Source organism: Limanda limanda, chromosome 15 (genome assembly GCF_963576545.1).
Source record: "Limanda limanda chromosome 15, fLimLim1.1, whole genome shotgun sequence".
Classification (NCBI taxonomy): domain Eukaryota; kingdom Metazoa; phylum Chordata; class Actinopteri; order Pleuronectiformes; family Pleuronectidae; genus Limanda; species Limanda limanda.
This window is the reverse complement of record NC_083650.1, coordinates 23,486,938-23,504,465: the sequence shown is the minus strand read 5'-3', so window position 1 is coordinate 23,504,465 and position 17,528 is coordinate 23,486,938. Positions and strand designations below refer to the sequence as shown.

Here is a 17,528-nt window from a genome sequence, read left to right as displayed (position 1 = left end):
GATAACTATGCAAGGTCACTTGAAGCAAAGGCATTACAGGCCTTACAGTTGTGTTGAACTTCATCAGTTTCATCTGTGGCAGGGGAGCGTATGTGTCACGGCAGTCCTTTTGAATTTGCATCTTCTGATCTGATAAAGAGGGTCTATAGTTATTATTAATATCATAGCACAGCCATGATATTAATGGAAATTAGATAATGATGATTGGCTGATTGAATACAATACTGCACTATTAATGAAGTAACAAGCATGTGTTGAACTGGCACTGATCGAGTGCACTGGAAAGGAGGTAAATTCCCTTTTGGGTGCTCGAGTGAAGACACATAACAAGTCAGAGAACTTTCAAGTCGAGTCTGTTGGCCCCTTTTCCCAATTCATTAGTGAAGCTGCCAGGATACTACAATTTAAATTGAAACTGAAACTCCTATAATAAAACAACATTTGGCTGCAGCAGAGTGGGCAGGCCTCCAGTCAGATCACAGTGCCTTTGGCCCCTGACAACAACAGCTAGTAAACAGCTGTTAGCTGTGATTCAGAGTCACTGTTCAAACCTGATATTTACGTCCATAGTGAACCCTTGGACCGCTCTTAGTACTGTCCGGTCACTGAGATCACATCTGAGGTGGTCTGAGTCATGGGGTCACATTCTCTTAGCTGTATGAAAACAAATGTCTCCCGGTTAACCTCGAAGAACCACCTGTGCTCAGCTGTCGACCTCTTACATGCTTCAGTTTCATAATGAACCATAGACTGTAAATAAAGATGGATGAAACCTTGCTTATGCCTCATTCTAACCATCCTCCAGGGGACATCAAGACACATTGGGTTCACTTTTGGAGAGCGGTCATATCATCCATCTTTATACAGTCTGTGTATTGTACCAAAAGTAATTTGACACTCGTGTATGGATCACATTTTGAGCAGGACTGGGTTGCCCGCAGTCCTCGTAAAGAGCAAGCGACGTGAAACACATCGACAGAAGCTTATTGGCTGTCGGCTTAGTAATTTATACCTATTCATACGCAGATAGCTGTTAGTAAAGATTTACCAAAATGCCGCCTGGACCTAAAATACCAACAAAGGTATAACTGTTTGTGTTTTGTCTGGAGAAATGTTCAACTCATTTAATGAGAGAAAGTTTTCAGCAGGGCTTTGGCAACATAGAAGCCAAAAAATATTGGCAGTTGCCCCCAGACACTAATTCGTCATCAGATGATAGCTAATTGGTCTGAGCCCGACTGTGGATCATGCAGAGAACTTTGACAATGTCTCCTATTTCTTGTATTTCAATCAATAACACCAAGTATGTTGTTGCTTTCTGAACATGATTTACTGAAGAAGAATTTTTAAAAGGTTCAGTGAAATCATGTGATCAATGCAGCGGAGTTAATACGTCACTTCCTGTCTCTGTCTGCTGCACCCGGCTGTTCCACGTCTCGACTTAATAATGTGGAGGGATTTGTTGCTGTGTGAACGCTTCTGGGCAGAGAACCTCCACTGAGCTGTGCATGTGTGAAAGACAGGCTCTGGGTAAACTCCGGACCCAGTTCTCCGGATTTTACCCAGAGGTCATGTCGGGAAACGGCTATGATAATCCTAATGTCTGAATCTGTTAACAGGTCCTGCAGTTCCCAGGTGAAAACACTCAGTGATGAAGTTGAATGATTATTTCACTCATGATATGTCATGTATCATGTAATAACCACACAGGCATGTTAAAAAGGTTGAACATTGATTTTCATTGGAGGTGGTCTCTAAATATCTGCAAACTAAGAAAACCCTGCAGAGCTAAGGGTGATACTTCTCTGTGGGTTCACCATGCCAAGCAATTAATTTTAAACTACACATTGTTAATCCATCCACTGTTTATCTACAAATAATCATCAGCTTTATCCTGAATCTACCTGTGGTGTTATGTTCCTAAGAGCAGTTTACCATAAGAAGCGTCACATCATCGGCCTCTTCAGTTTAAGCCTTTAAACCTGACATGACTGATGTCTCACTTTATGAGCTGTAGCTAATAAATTCATGTGGTAAACTATCCAAACTACAAAATGGATCTTGGTAACCTTAAACTCTCTCAGCTAGCATGGTGTCAGTTACGTGCACTCATTATAAGACACCAATATTGACCAGAATTGTTAGCAGCTTGCTAGGTAGCCCAGTTCACAACTAAGCATGGATCCAAAGAAGGGTTATTAGCTGGCTAACAGCAGTCAGCATCTCCCACTGGAACGTTCAGCTATGCACATCACATCAATATTTCAAACTAATCACTTTAATGTCTATCAGTCTCTAAAACTATATGATTGGCTCAGCAGCTAAAGTAGCATCAATAATCATCATCCCATAATAAATCAGAGTTTGTGAGATAGCATACAATATACCACATGTGAATTAGGTAGTTCATCTTACCAACAGAGGGATGTCTTGTATTCTTTTTGAGACAGTGAAGCATATTAAGAGCACCACTGGTGTATCGTCTTGTTTAAATGCATTGGGGTGTGATATGTCATGAGGGACAATGTGTCCTCTGTTGGTCCAAAAGTAACCTTCTATCATTTTGTCCTGATCTATACATTTTCAAAATTCACATAATGTAACCTTTTATTCATTGGCTCAATATTCCAATCACATTAGACTTTACACATCAACATGCATCTTACACATTATATGTTAATCTTTTACCATCAGCCCCAAACCAATAATCAGTAATCAATATTACTGGGGGATATTTTTTCTAAAAAAGACAGACACTGCTGCACCATTTATTTGCTGTGACATTGTGAAAATAGTGATTTATTCCTCTTGCAAAACTGCATTTCCTAAAGATTTTGTATTTATTTTATTTACTTAATTATTGAACAACTACTTAAAGTACTTTTTCATAGTTGTATGTAGCTTTTTGTAAATGATAAAAATTGTATTTAAAATTATTTTTAGAATTCTTCCTTTTATAGTCCATTATCATAACAATCCCTTACTTTGAAATGTGGTCCATTTATTTATAAATTATTAATTAATTTGCAAACAACTTTACTAATGCCCATTTCTTTTGGACAATTGCAACATGACTATTACAGTGACACTTCCTCTGTAGGCATGCGCAGTTGTTTTGCTTTACAGAACCTTAGCCAACAAGACAACAGCTGAACTGCAGAGATGGTGCAATCAATGCTTATGTCTCCTCCTGTCTGTGGTACAAACTGAGAGGAGGCTGAGCTAAAAGGGAACTGGGCTCCCTCTCTTAAAATGGCCAACTCTTTGCATCAGTGCTATCATCTTTCCCATCGGACCGGAAATGACAGGAGGAAAGAGGTTAAAGAGGAACAACAGAAATCTACAGCACAACAACACAACAAACAACTACGGAAGCTTGACACCAATGATGTATGTGTGATTGTTCCTGTCAAGCCCAGTTGTAATTGTACACCTGCTCTCATCTCCTCTTGTCACACAACAATTTAAAACACATGTTTTTTGCCGTGCCAACTATTTGTGTGTGTGTGTGTGTGTGCTTGTGTGTGTATGTAAATTTTCAAGTGTGCTGCTCACATCCTTTCCAGAACATCTGTAACATTGACCCTCTCTCCATTTACAAATCTGTCTCAAAACCCATCTTTTTAAACTGGCATAATCTGGTAGACTGTTTCCATTTGCCCTAACCCCAACTGTCACTGTTCATTTTATTGACCTGTGGTTGCATTGTTTTTTGTTCTGTTTTGATCTCCTCCATGTAGGGTGAGACCTTGAGTGCTGTGAAAGGCGCCTATAAATAAATGTATTATTATAATTATTAACTATTACACATTTCAGTATTCAATGTTCTATAGTTGGCATGTGGCGTACAAAGAAACAAATGAAAAGAACATTTAAGTACTTGACTTTCAATAGTCTTTTAGATGCCAATGCTTTGACTGACCACTGTACATTAAAAAGATGAGTGATCAGCAGCTCAGGGCCAAATTATCCCTCCACTCTACAGTCTCTCTATTTAAATAGGCATGCAGACATTGACTTGAGCTACATGTTGACAGTTGGCCTGAAGAGGAGCTTAACATATATACACACACGCTCATCAACTCTTTTTCAAATATCCTGATGGATCGTGGTGATGGATTGTGGATTATGGTGGCATCAGATTGTGGTAGCAGCTGATCGTGGACTATTATTTTCAACAAGTCTGCTTGATAAACAATATGCTATACTCACCATTACTGACAATATCTCATCAATTCATTTACATTCCTTTATGTTACAAATGTTTCTTCTGTTTAATGTTGTAAATACTCTCATTTTACTGATGTTCTCAATTACAATTTGGCTCTCTTTGAGGTTTCTACTTTTTTTCCCTGTTAAAAGTTTTTTTTGTATTTTTCCTAACTCTTGTTGAGGGTTAAGAACAGAGGATGTCACCCCTTGTTAAAGCCCTATGCGACAAATTGTGATTTTTGAATATGGGCTATACGAATAAAATGTGTTTGATTGAAATATATGTATCAAGACATAATAAATAATTCCCCTCAAAAAGAAGACAATGAGGCAGTGAGGGTGTCAACAGTTACTGTATGCATATCCTATATACATTAGGGTAACCTGGCCATAATCAACACTCTCAATACATGACAAGTTAAATATGAAAATGCTTTACTAGTTTAAATCAGAACTAAGTTAACAAAGCTACTGCTGTTATTATATTCTTCTGTGAATGAGAATCTTTTCTTTTAGCATCCAGAGGCCCAGTGACTGTATTAGATACACATTCCTGATATTAAGATGGATAAAATGTGAGGTAACAATGACGTATTTGCGGAGGGTAGTGAAACAAAACTTTAATTTAATACCTGGAGGCAAATCTAACAAAATATTATCAATCACTTCTCTAATCTTTAGACTTGGGTTCTAATTTGAACGACGTCTTGTCTCACTTTCACTCAGTCATTAAGGGTTTCTGTGATCTGAATACGGGCTTGCACAAAGTACTGAAGGACCTTCAAAACTTGTCAGAAGCAGAAAAAGATCGGATTATGATGAAGAATGTTGACCTCATAAATTCCATAAGCTACTTACACGTGAGGGTTGATCTGAATTGATGTCTTTCAAAGTACGACAGCCAACTCATTCCAACATAACATCAGCTATTAAACCTAAACATTAACTGATCCATCTCCGTGGCTGCTCCATCCTCTGAAGATGATGTGATATGATGCAAATCTCTAGAAACGGTCAGTACATTGACCAGGTGTAGTTTTTAATCATACCGTCGAATTATGCATATAACCCCAAAAGAGCTTCGACCATCCGTACTCGATCAAATAACCTGGCTGTGTCTTCCTCTCCTTTAAGCTTCCGCGATTGCAACTTCAGGATGTCCACAAAACAAAAACAGGGACCTTTATTTTAGATTTGGCTTTGAACACAGTATTCCCCCATAGCTGGAGTTGAGTCTACATGTGTGCTGTAATGCCTGGATTACCTCCAGTGGGCTGTGGGCCCAGCCCCTCCCCTTTCACAGAACTACCATCTGTGCCAAATCCCAGTCCAGCTTTTATTCTCTCAGGCTGCTCTTCATTACATCATCCCATCACATTCACTCGCTCTGCATGATCGTGGGTGATACACATTCACACGCATGTTCAGAGTTCTACTGTTTGCTGCAGTGCTCCCCCACACCACTCTATGCACCGAGACTGTGGCAGTACTGTCCTCTTAAATTGTCTGACCAGCAGCTCAACACCCAAAGCCATTCATTAGTGGAGTTCGTTTTTTAGATAGAATTACTATAAATTGAGACATTACAGTTTCTCAATTGTGACAATATGTATTTTTCATTTAAATCAGTTTCAACTGGATATTTATAAGTAACTTGGTGATAAACAGACAAAATGGTGCAGATTAATCAATAATAAAAATGATCACTAGTCGGAGGCCCAGTTTGATTTCCAATCGTATCGAGAAAATATAGAATTAAATCCTCACAATTAAGAAGCTAAAATCAGCTTAACATTCAAAGTCAAACCTCTTAGCTAAAAATGCTAAAACACTGCAAAGTATATAGTAGTTTTCTCTATTTTGTAATCAATAACAACACAATTATGTACTATCAATATGAATCTGAGATTTACGAAAATTTGGCAGATCCCAGTATATAAATAATACAAAATAAATATAATAAATACTGTAGAGTTTGCCATTCATATCACAGTCATATTTGACTCCTACATGCCATGATATAATCACCACCCTGTGATTGTAGCCAAGGCTCTGTTCAGACCTGGTATTAACATCCTGAGTGAGTGAGACGATCACAAGGGGACTGCTCAGTGTGTACCAACCCAAAATGCATTGCGATCCCATCACTCAGATCACAATTAGTGGTGGTCTGTGACGGATGAGGCCACCTTCTTTTGCCTGTGAGGACACAAATATTTGCAGGACGGACCACCTACTCAGCTGACTTCCTCTGACCTGCAACAATGTGTTTTTGAACCCAAAAACCATTGAATGTATGGCCACCACCACCACAATACTAGTGCATTGACACTCAGCATCTTGCACAGCTCTGTCTCTCGCTCTCTGAAACACACACACTGACAATGGACTCCTCTGTCATATAGTGAGACTGAGCACAAACAACATAACTTGGTCTTTGTGAACAGAAATGATTTACATGTGAATTTGCATTAAGGGCAGGGATGTTAGATCCGATCCCAGTGGTCACTGGAGACACATTCAGGACACACTAATGCCATGTGTGAGCTGACTCTCACTCCTGACCACGTGGTGATCAGATCACCCAAGTTGCATGTCTGAACCAGGTCTGGACAGGACCGACAAGTGTTGAGGTCTTGGACAAAGACAGGGGTGAAACACTGTGCATGAGAGCAGGCAGAACATACTGAGCTGTGATAACTGACAGGAAATGACATAATCAGCCATTGTTCCCCCTGAAAACTAACTCAACTGGCTCAAGTCCGGTTCAAGTTGACTCAAGTCGGGATAGCACGTGGGTCTTGTTTGCATACTGCTGTGAGAAAACCACTTCTGTTTCCAAGAGGACTGCTGAGACATTAGTGAGGACTGCCTTTAAAATAAATGCTCTTATGGAAGATGCCTCACGTTGCTGTTACTCTCGCCAATGGAATTTCAGCTGTGTCTGTCACCACTATATTTCTACTACGCGATTGCTACTTAGTTCCACCTGTACCTTCTTTTATTTAAGTAAGACATAGTGAAATAAAAACCTAATAATACAAGTTTCTCTCTTTTTTATTTTTTTATTTGCCCTCTCTCATGCTCACTTTCTACTTCCTTTTTTTCCCTCTTTCTCTTTCTCGCACTTCTTCAAACTAAATTCCCTTTCCCACACTCAGCTTGGAACAGAGCTGATTTGTCCCGTTTGGACATATACATATTTTTTTGTGCTGTAACTCTGAATCATAGCGAATGCATTTTATTCTCTTACCAAAACATTAAGTAAAAAAAGATACAGATGTCTATAAAGACAATTACAGGAGGTAAACAGGCAAAGTTTTTTTAGGTCCTGCCCTTGCTATGTAAAGTGCCTTGAGATAATGCATGTTGTGATTTGGCATTATAAAAATAAAACGTAGCCATGCCTGAATGAGGAGGGTACAGTGACACAGTAGTTATCAAAGCAAAGATAACATTTCCAAGGTACTGAATTATAGTACAGTATGGCTAATCTAAAATATAGAAATAATACAGTACAGCTGTAAAACTGCAACAGCCTGCCTTCCTGGCAAAACCAGGTTGTGTGTTAAGCCATTTTCAGACATGACCTCCAGGTAAAATCCGGAGAATTGGTTACGGAGTTTCGCCGGAGTTTCCCTTTTACACACGCACAATGCAACATGAGGTTTTCTGCAAATCCTCCACAGTATTCAGGCAACAAATGGAGTAGTGTGTGTCTAAAGTGTTAAGTGTGAGCAACTGTTGCCTGGGTGCATCACCAGTCAAAGCTTTATGGCAGAAACCACTGTTGAAAAAAACTCTAGCATGACATTTGGACTATGGCTGGAAGGCATATGGGAAACTCTGAATTAAAGTGGAAGGAGGCTCTGCTGAGAGCTTTTAAGTCCTTGCACTCAATGCTGCTTGGCAGAAGTCGACCAGCATGCACCAGCACAAAATACACTATTATAGAGCTGAAACAATTCATTCACCCCAGTAAAGGGGGACTGAACAGTGAACAGAATCTACAACAGAGAAGTATATGTGGATGGTGAAGTGAGATCTCAGAGTTATGCTGTTCCTTTTTAGATACACAGTGAGCTGAATGCTACTCGCACGTAGAAGCCCCTTTTGAACCATACACACTGGTTTGGAAGTTCAATAGGCAACTGTGAAAGCACTCTCTGTGAATGGATGGAGGGCTGGAAGGTTACTCAGCTACTTAAGTGAAATGCAGCAACTGTAGGAGCTTGTTTTTAGGATCACATGATCACACACACACACACACACACTCACGTCCACACACTGAAAGACAGGTACACAGAGGGGGCCGGGGATTTGTCCAGGTCACCCCGCCAGCGGAGGACGGTAAACCTTTGGGGAATTTCTGACAGTTTATGAGTTCACAGTTTCAGTGAAAGTCCAGATGGGCAGTCTGGACTATCACTGATGGGTCCATTGAAAATATGTTTGTGAGAGAGGAGAGAGAGACAGAGTGAAAGTGAGCTAGAGCGGGGATCGGAAGGTCATACTGAATCCATGTGCTGCAAATAGATCCACAATGAAGCAATCTATTTTATTAAGAGAAGTGTGAAAAATATTTGGGTTCATTATGAAACTGTGCTGGGACAAATTAAAAACGGAGCTAGAATCTGAAGTCGTCTGACTCATGATGAAGTAGATTTACATTAGATGAGTTGTGAGGAATTTATTTTCCCAAACAGCTGGTTACAAGGTTACTACTGTGTGCAGTCAATCTGCGGTAATAGTTGTTATTCATGTTGTCGCATCGCTTGAACTACTTTCAATGACAAGTAGTATCAGTTTTTAAAAAGTCATAAAATACACTAATGATCATATTCATGACATTGTTTCATCACATTTACATTCCACCAGTTGGTTTCAGCCCTTCATCTGATTCTCTCCTGCTCATATATTTTAATACAGATGTATCCACGATAAAGTGGCTCTCATTCACATTTTTCTCTCTCTGTTGTCAAACAATGGAACAAGTATGAAACTGTGACAGAAACATGTTACACAGGAATCACTCACAAGTCATTTCCAAACTGCTGACCTGCTAAAACCACAACATCATCTGACAAAAACTCCACGTGCCTGAGTTCAAGACAATGGCTGTGCTGTGATTTCCAATATATTTATTCCTCAGAGAGAAAGTTCATTCACATCTGTGTCAGCTGCCATGCGGCCGATTGAATGACACACACAGGGTGCTTGCGCAAATAAAAGCCCAAACTCACAGGGCTGTAGTGGTGACTCTTCTCCAGAAGCTACCTATGGTTTGTTCAAAAAGACACTGGACTTGTTACACACTGATTTTTTTTTTAAGTGACTAGGTTCTAAAAACTGAGTATGAGACATTCACATTTAAACGGCTGGCCTTACGGTTTCAGTCCAGCCACACACCAGGCTGATTTCATGTTGTGTAAAGACAAGCTTTCGTATCTCATATTTGTAAAGACAAGGAAGCTACAGAAAAAAGGTAACATGACCATCAGACACATCTAATGGAAATATAATCAGTATTTCTTTTAAATGGCAAACAGATTTTAACTTAAGGGCTTTGCTGGCTTCTTTCCAGAGCTTTCAACTGCATCTCACAGTCTTCAAGAGTTTTCTTAGTTGTCATGGAGACAACAACGAAGCAAAAAGACTATCTCCATGACAACTGAGAAAAACTACATCTGCCAGTGACTGAATGTGGGATGTGGTGGAAAGTCATATACAAATTTGAATAAAAATAGGCAATAAATGAACCAAACTTGTGAACAACAATGAACACTCGGTTATATATTTTAGAGACAACGTAGACAAGATATCCTTAAAAGGTTCTGGGAAAATTTGACATCAATTTCCATAACAACGGTGAAAATTCATGTGCTGTGGAAGATTGTTGTGCTCCCAGAGAGCCACTGAGTGGGCATTATAGTGAAAGTGTTTTTTTCAAGAAACATCACGTTAGATCATGAACTGATTCCATTACTCAGGTCATTATCCTTACAGAAGAGTAGCTAGTTCAAGTGAATCCACTGATAATCAACTAATTATGAATTTAAATGTGTGAGGGACATGCAGAGGAAACATTTCAAAGAATAAATAGTCAATTTAAATAGTTGCATGTTCTGTCACTGAGACTAAAATTCCTGAACCAACTACTCTACAACTGAGCTCAAATGGAAATGAAGGAGCAATAAAAGAACACTGAAATAATAATTCCCAGTTAAAATGATGTGTTAATTGTTAATTTAACTCATGTTACTTGCCAGATACAAATCATAAATACAATATCATAGTATTTTAACTTCTAAATATCTGTCTTTTCTCTTCCTGTAAAACAGTTTTAACTCTAAAGTTGCTCATCCTGCACCTAAGCATGTTTACTCATTCTGCGTCCAATGCTGATTCTTTATAGGAATTTCAGCTCCCTCCCTGTTGTTGTTAATGTTTGGCTGCTAGTTTCAGTAGTTTGACGCATATGAAACGCTACCGGCTACTGTAAATGCAAATCAATAATCATTACAATTCCCTCCATAGCTACGTGTCGAGGAAGCCACCCTCACATCCTGTTCTTTAACTCCTGGAAGGGATGGAAAATAATTTAGGAGGCAGAGCAGCATCTCTATTGACAGCTTGCTTGGCCATTTTTTAAATATTCAACTTTGGCAGTAGTTCAGATTCTTGAGGCGATCATCAGTCTTATGATTTGAGCTGCTCTCTCCCTGGATGAACTACCAGTGAGACAAAAGTGAATGATCATATTTAAAAAGCACTAGAATACAGCACGTATAGGCTATCGTAGTAACGAACATTTCTAGATTTTTGTTTTGGAAGAATGTTTTCCAAATTATGACCTTACAGTGCTTACCCCTCATTCTGTAAATTGGGAAACATGTTATAAATATCAATTTTTGTGAAGACCGGTCAATGTGAACACGTTCCAGGGGTCTCGGGGGGCACCTTTGAGCCATTTTGCGATTTTCCTTCAGAATACGTAAATCTTCACCACTTTCTAACCTTCTACAAATTTTGGTAAGAAGTTGAGCATGGTAAAGCCCTTAAAAAGCCAATTAATTTGCCTGAATAATAATAATCCTTACAATTTCAATAGGGTCTCACCTGACCTTTGATGTCAGTGCTCGGGCCCTAATAATAACGTTGTTGTTGATTGAGCTAGTGGTATGTTTTTTTTTATAGAAGAGTACTTCAAAAAAAATATGTCTAATTCTCCCGGTTCGGCCAGGATGGATGGTGGTATTGAGCATGTCTTATTTGTAAACCCTGCCTCTCTGGGATTAGCTCTCGCTCCCCTGGCAGCCCTCAGAGGAGAAACAGAGGAGATCTTAGATGCATGAATGGACGGATGAAGTGTACTCTGTTAATTCGCTCAGTTTTGCTGTATGACACACGATCAGCAGTGGAATTGTGTTGGTATAGATCACGTGTTGTTTGTGGTTCAATGTTCTTGTGTGGTATAATTCTCAACATGCATTTAGCAGCTTGGTGTGTGTTGTGGACTTCCTTCAGCTGGTGCTCTCTGAGGCTCGACATGCCGAGCAGTGTGTGGCTCTCTCTCAGGGACCTGTCTGTGTAGATAGAGACTGATATGCTGGATACTATTGACACTCTTGAGTTGTCCCATTCTAATGTGAGGGAGGAAACCTAAACAAGTTTAGTTAAATGTTAAAGTTTGAATGAAATAATATTCTGTAGCTATTTAAAAAAAGCTTGAGATCTTTCACACATTCAACATTCATTGTTATTGATCTTATGATAATGAGAAAGTGTGTTGATATGAAGAAAACAGAAATAGAGGCATATTAAACCGGGGAAGCCCTTTGGAGACTAACTGCATTATGTGTACATTTGTCTTAAAATATGATAAGATATCCATGAGGGGAACAACAATGGACAAATACCATCTAGTTAAACTAATTACCTACAGATCATTGTGTTGTTGTCTATATTGAATCCATCATTCAATGGAATTGTGTTGGTATAGATCACGTGTTGTTTGTGGTCCAATGTTCTTGTGTGGTATAATTCTCAACATGCATGTAGCAGCTTGGTGTGTGTGTTGTGGACTTCCTTCAGCTGCTGCTCTCAGGGAACCCACCTGATTTTGTAGTTGGGCAGCGTGTGTTTCTTCTTGATCACCCTCTTCAGCTGGTTGACGATGATGGAGGTGAGCTGGGGCAGCGGTCTGCCCTCGAACTGGGACTTCACCTCGAAGTCCACCAGCGGGTCCTCCAGGAAGGAGAAGGACCAGTGGGAGAAGGGCATGCGGGTGAACTGCAGCCGCAGCCGGCCCACCACCCGTCGCATCTTCACGAACAGGTAGGCAGACTTCCCGAACACCAGCTCCACGTCGATGGCGAGGTGGAAGCCGCCATTGTACTCGATGTCCACCTCGAAGTTGAGCTCCTCCGGCATGCCGTCCTCGTTCAGGTGCACCGGCTTCATCAGCGTGGCGCTCTTGAAGACGGGCAGAGAGTTGCCCAGGGAGATGTCTCGCAGGCTGAGCCCCTCCAGGAGGCGACCCGCCGTCTTGGTCTGCAGCAGCTCCTCGAACTCCACCTTGATCTTCTTGGTGAGCCAGTGTCGGATCACCGGGGTGTCGCGCAGCTCCCTGAACAGGAACAGGAATATCGCGTTGAGGAAATTGCACGTCTCGGGTTTGTTGGCGTTGGCGTCCCCACCGGGCTCGCTGCTGCGGGCCGGCGGCTGCTTGGGGCTCCCTCCGGTGCCTGCCGCTTCCTGCTGCCGCGCCGAGGCGGCCTCCTGCTGCCTGTGAGCCGCGGCGGTGGCAGCTGCTGCCGGGCCGTCCTGCTGCTGCTGCTGCTGCTGCTGTCCTGCCTCGGCATGATGGGCATTAAAGTAATCCTTCAGTGCGTTTTCAGGCAGCACTTTCACGTACTGCACCGTCCTGCCTGCGGGCTCCGGGCTCCTCCGGTAGATCAGCAGGAACTGAACTATCAACGTGGCGACCGCCCCGGAGAACACGGAAATGAGGATCAGGTAAATCATCTCGAAGCAGCTGCTTCCCGACGCCGGCTCGGAGTCACGGTGGGTTCATGTCCTGAGGTTCAGACGCATGAACAAAGCAAGTTCCACCTGGTCGCTCTCAAAGCTGCCATATCATCTGCTTCTTCCCTGAGCCTGGCTCCCCGCACCTGATTGGTCGAGCCGCTTACGTCCCTGCGCGTAGTGACGCAGCCTTCAGTGTGTTTCTCTATCGATGCGTTCAAGTTATGGCGGATTTACCGCTTTGCCCCAATGTAAAGATAGATAGATAGATAGATTACTAAAAAAATAAATTAACTTCTCAATCTTACTATTATCTGTGCTGCTGTAAATGTCCCTGTTGTGGGACTAATATAATATAATCTTAAAGGGGTAATATTATGCCCATTTTACCACACGTTGATATGGTTCTTTGGGGTCTTAACTGTCTGTTAACTTTCAGTTTGGATCCATCAGAACATGCTCACACCTTTCAATCAAAATAACTTGTTGTCACATTATATCTTTATAAACTGATAGAAAGTAGCCTTTAGTGCTCATTTCCAACTTCGATACCTTTTTATATGCAATCCTGTTGCATATAAAAAGGTGTTGTCATTGTGTTGTTGTTGTCTATATTGAATCCATCATTCAAACTGTAGTTGTGACTGGGTTAGAAGTCAGTGGCAGCAGATTAGCGGTGTGTGCTAGAGCTACAGTACTCTGACTCATGCAAATTTCTCAAACTCTTTGACTTCACCGTTTACAAGAATCATCTGCTTATGTGAAACATGCTTCATAAAAAAAACTGATGAAAAGAGATGTTGGCCCAATACAAGTGTGTGTGTTCTGGAAGTTTTCTGAAATCTGGTGAAAGGAGAACTCAGGCAGCATCTTATGGCTGAAGGTTTTCATGTAGACTTAATGCATCAAGGAGACCAGAAGGTGAAACAATATACAAACGCTAACCGAGTAACAGGAATCAGAAGATGTCTCCCATCACAGTGTGTCCTTACGTCTTGCCACTGGTGAAATATGCAAAAGCGTTGAAGTTGGTAAGAGTTGAAGTTGTTGCCTCTCTGTCTGGTGCATCTGAGATAGATATGAAAGTCCCTCAACGTAGACACTACAATGCATTGTTGGTTGGTCCTTCATCTATAACCTAACCTTGGGGGCTTCTTAGAGAGAGAAGGAAGTATCTGTTGAATTAGATAGACACTATTCTTCAGTACAGATATGATATGTAATATACTATATTAAATCCAAGGCCTCCCTGTCTTTTAGCACCAGTACTGAAGTGATGAAGTGTGTTAAGACACAAAATATGATTACTATTCGTGTTAAACACCAGTCTAAGTCACTTGTTTATGACCAAGTAAATCAGAATTCAAGTCACCACATGTTTTTTCTTGTCATCTTATATAATGATATATTCAAAAAATTACAAATGTTCATCTCATTACTCATATCTTAACTTAACTGAAGGATCCTATATCTTATTTTTCTGAATTTACTGCCTCAGGTTTTTATGTTGTTATCATATAACTTTAAATGAAAGCAGCAATCAGAGGCTGCATTCACTGTTTACAACCGGTCTCATGTGATTTGCAGTCTAAAGTTATTTGCACCATGTATTACATGATATTACATTTGATCCTAACTTGTCATGTATAGGGGATGTTTAAGCGTTGAATTTTCCTTTTATAAATCTGAATAAAATATCTTAAACATCCCATGTAGCAAAGTGATGCTGAGTTTTATATTATTAATAGGTTATCTATTTGCAGTGAATTGCTTTGAGTGGGTTCCGGTGTCCCTGCACAACACAGACGTGCAGTAATACATTTAACAGGCCAGGTAACACCATGCTGGGCCCTGTGCAGACGTCACGTCACCTCACACCCCGTCTGGTGCTAAATGACACCTCGGATCGAGCATTTACCAGGAGATACTAACCATTGCAGGCCTGAAGCTTGAGGCCTGGATGTCAGTCACCTTACAGGAAAATGACACCTCGTTTTCTGCCGTCAAAAGTCAAAAGGTAAGTGTGACAATATAATTACCACTCTTACTGCAGAAATGTTGTGCAAGAGCATTATACAGGAAGCATGTTTCCATTAACAAGTAGAACAGGGCATAAGGAAGTTCAGCGTTAACATACAATAACTGTCTACTCTGTATCTGGAAGCAGTGACAGACACAGACCTTTTAAGGGAAGGGCAAATGTGAAAAGACGGAGCTATTTCACATAGGTCGACTGGAGGTGAGAGATGAGCGCTCACGCTCCAAAGGTGCCTGAATGGTCTGATCATCATAATTATAGCAGAAATATGATAATAATTAGTCCCAGTATTCAGAGTTATTATGACCGATTCATCCGGGACCTGGCTACAGCTGTTCTCTGGCCTCAACCGTTTTCCGTGATCTTGTGGTTCCTTGACAGTCCAGCAGAGGTCCCCAGTTAAATCTTGTTTTACCCGTCTTGAAGCTGAGGCCCCTTGTCTCTGGTAAGTTGTGAAAGCGTCGTGTTGCTCTGTTTCCTGCCTGTTAAGAGAACTGCAATAGAAAAACTCACAATGTTGCCTCCATGTTTGAAGGTCATAATCTGTCTGCTTAAAGAGGACAATACCAAGATGTAATTTTGCAGTCCAAACATTCAGGTCTGAATCTGACCCTCTGAAGGTAAACGTATCCATCTATGACACGTATGTGTTGACATCTGAAATGAGGTCCCAGGTTTGTATCTATTATACCTTGTTTCAGTTCCCCCTCTCCTACTGTTGCTCCTTGTCCTTCACCGTTTGATGGTTTCCTGGAGCCTGAGCACATCTTTTTGATGTGTGTGCAAGTTTCAGCAAGTTTCCCCAGAGGTCCCTGCTCAGTGCAAACATATCAGTCTGCTTTAGTTCTGTCTCAGCAGCTGCACCTTTCAGGTCCTTAGTACAGCAGAAGGCCTGGATGTGGCTCCAGGGCTTCATTATGTTTAACAAGGCAGACAGATGTTGCCACGGAGCACGGTGGTTCAAGAAGGCACCTGAGCCTTTCTATAGCATTATGGGTGAAGCTTTCAAAATAGTTGTGTTTTACTAATTAAAACAAAATTAAACTTTTATTCACTTTCTTTATGATAACATTACTTACCATTTAATGTATGTACTGTATATCAGTCATCCTTGTCTTTGTCCTATCACCTTTTAAGCAGTGTTTGAAGGTTAAGACTTGGTCTCAGTTCAACAGGGTGTCCCCACACACACCATCTAGTCCCTTACATATCACATCATTTTCCTCCCTGTCTCTCCTTATCTCTTCCACTTGCATATTTTTGCCTGAATGCACTGTGTATCAGGTGAGGCAATAGGCAAACTAAAACAGATTCCAGTAATGGCAGATTCAGTTCTTTGGACATAGATTTATCCAAAGCAGAGGTTTTGCCCTAACATTTTTGTTTTGTGTTTTGTGTTTTACATACAGTAGTTTGTAGGCTATTCTGTTCTCTCATTTTGTCAATTCAGCAATCATGGCTTCAACAGAATTGGATAGACTTAGTTTTACCAGGAAAAGAAAACAGCGAACAAACACCTGCTGGTTCCAAATATTTGTTCCACTGGGCCGTCTCTGACGTATGATGATAAAGGAAACCACACAGCAGGTGTGGCTGGTTACACAGAATTGCAATCAGAAATTTGGGTTTGATGGGGGAGGAGGGGGAAGCTGAGTAACCAGTGCACACAATATCTAGATGATTATCCTCCCTGTCTTGAGCTACAAATAGAACAGTGTGTTCAGCCATTGTATTAAAGTCATCACCAAAAGAGTGTGGCACCCCTCAGCTCTTTGCAAATATTTGAAAGCATGCTATGTGTAAAAGTAATAACATGTCATGTTTGTAGTTTTTTTTCTGTCTATAATTGCCTGTAAGATGCCATATAAACATGTACATGCATCATTATGCGTAATGCCTTTTACATTTTGGTAACTTTCACTTTGGATCCATCAGAACATGCTCACACCTTTCAATCAAAATAACTTGTCACATTATATCTTTATAAACTGATAGAAAGTAGCCTTTAGTGCTCATTTCCAACTTCGATACCTTTTTATATGCAATCCTGTTGACATTGCAAATGTCCTGTTTTCATTTCATCATTGCAATATTATTTTTGCTGTCATATTTATATCGTCTGTATTTTCTATTTACGTTTATGTAGCATGTTGACTTACTATTACTATTATATTACTATTTTTACTGATGCTTCTTAATCTAAGTATACTCTGCTGCTGTAAATTTCCCTGTTGTGGGACTTAGCTCAACT

General features: G+C 40.6%; 1 protein-coding gene across 1 annotated transcript in view; it reads right to left on the bottom strand.

The window, feature by feature from the left end:
* pdzd8 (PDZ domain containing 8) overlaps positions 1-13,361 on the bottom strand; it is a 41,911-nt gene extending 28,550 nt beyond the window's left edge. Inside the window, exon 1 of the mRNA XM_061087135.1 lies at positions 12,329-13,361. Within this exon, the coding sequence (XP_060943118.1) occupies positions 12,329-13,239 (911 nt within the window). The 5' untranslated portion in view covers positions 13,240-13,361. The remainder of the gene's footprint in view (positions 1-12,328) is intronic.
* Between the last annotated feature and the right edge of the window lie 4,167 nt (positions 13,362-17,528).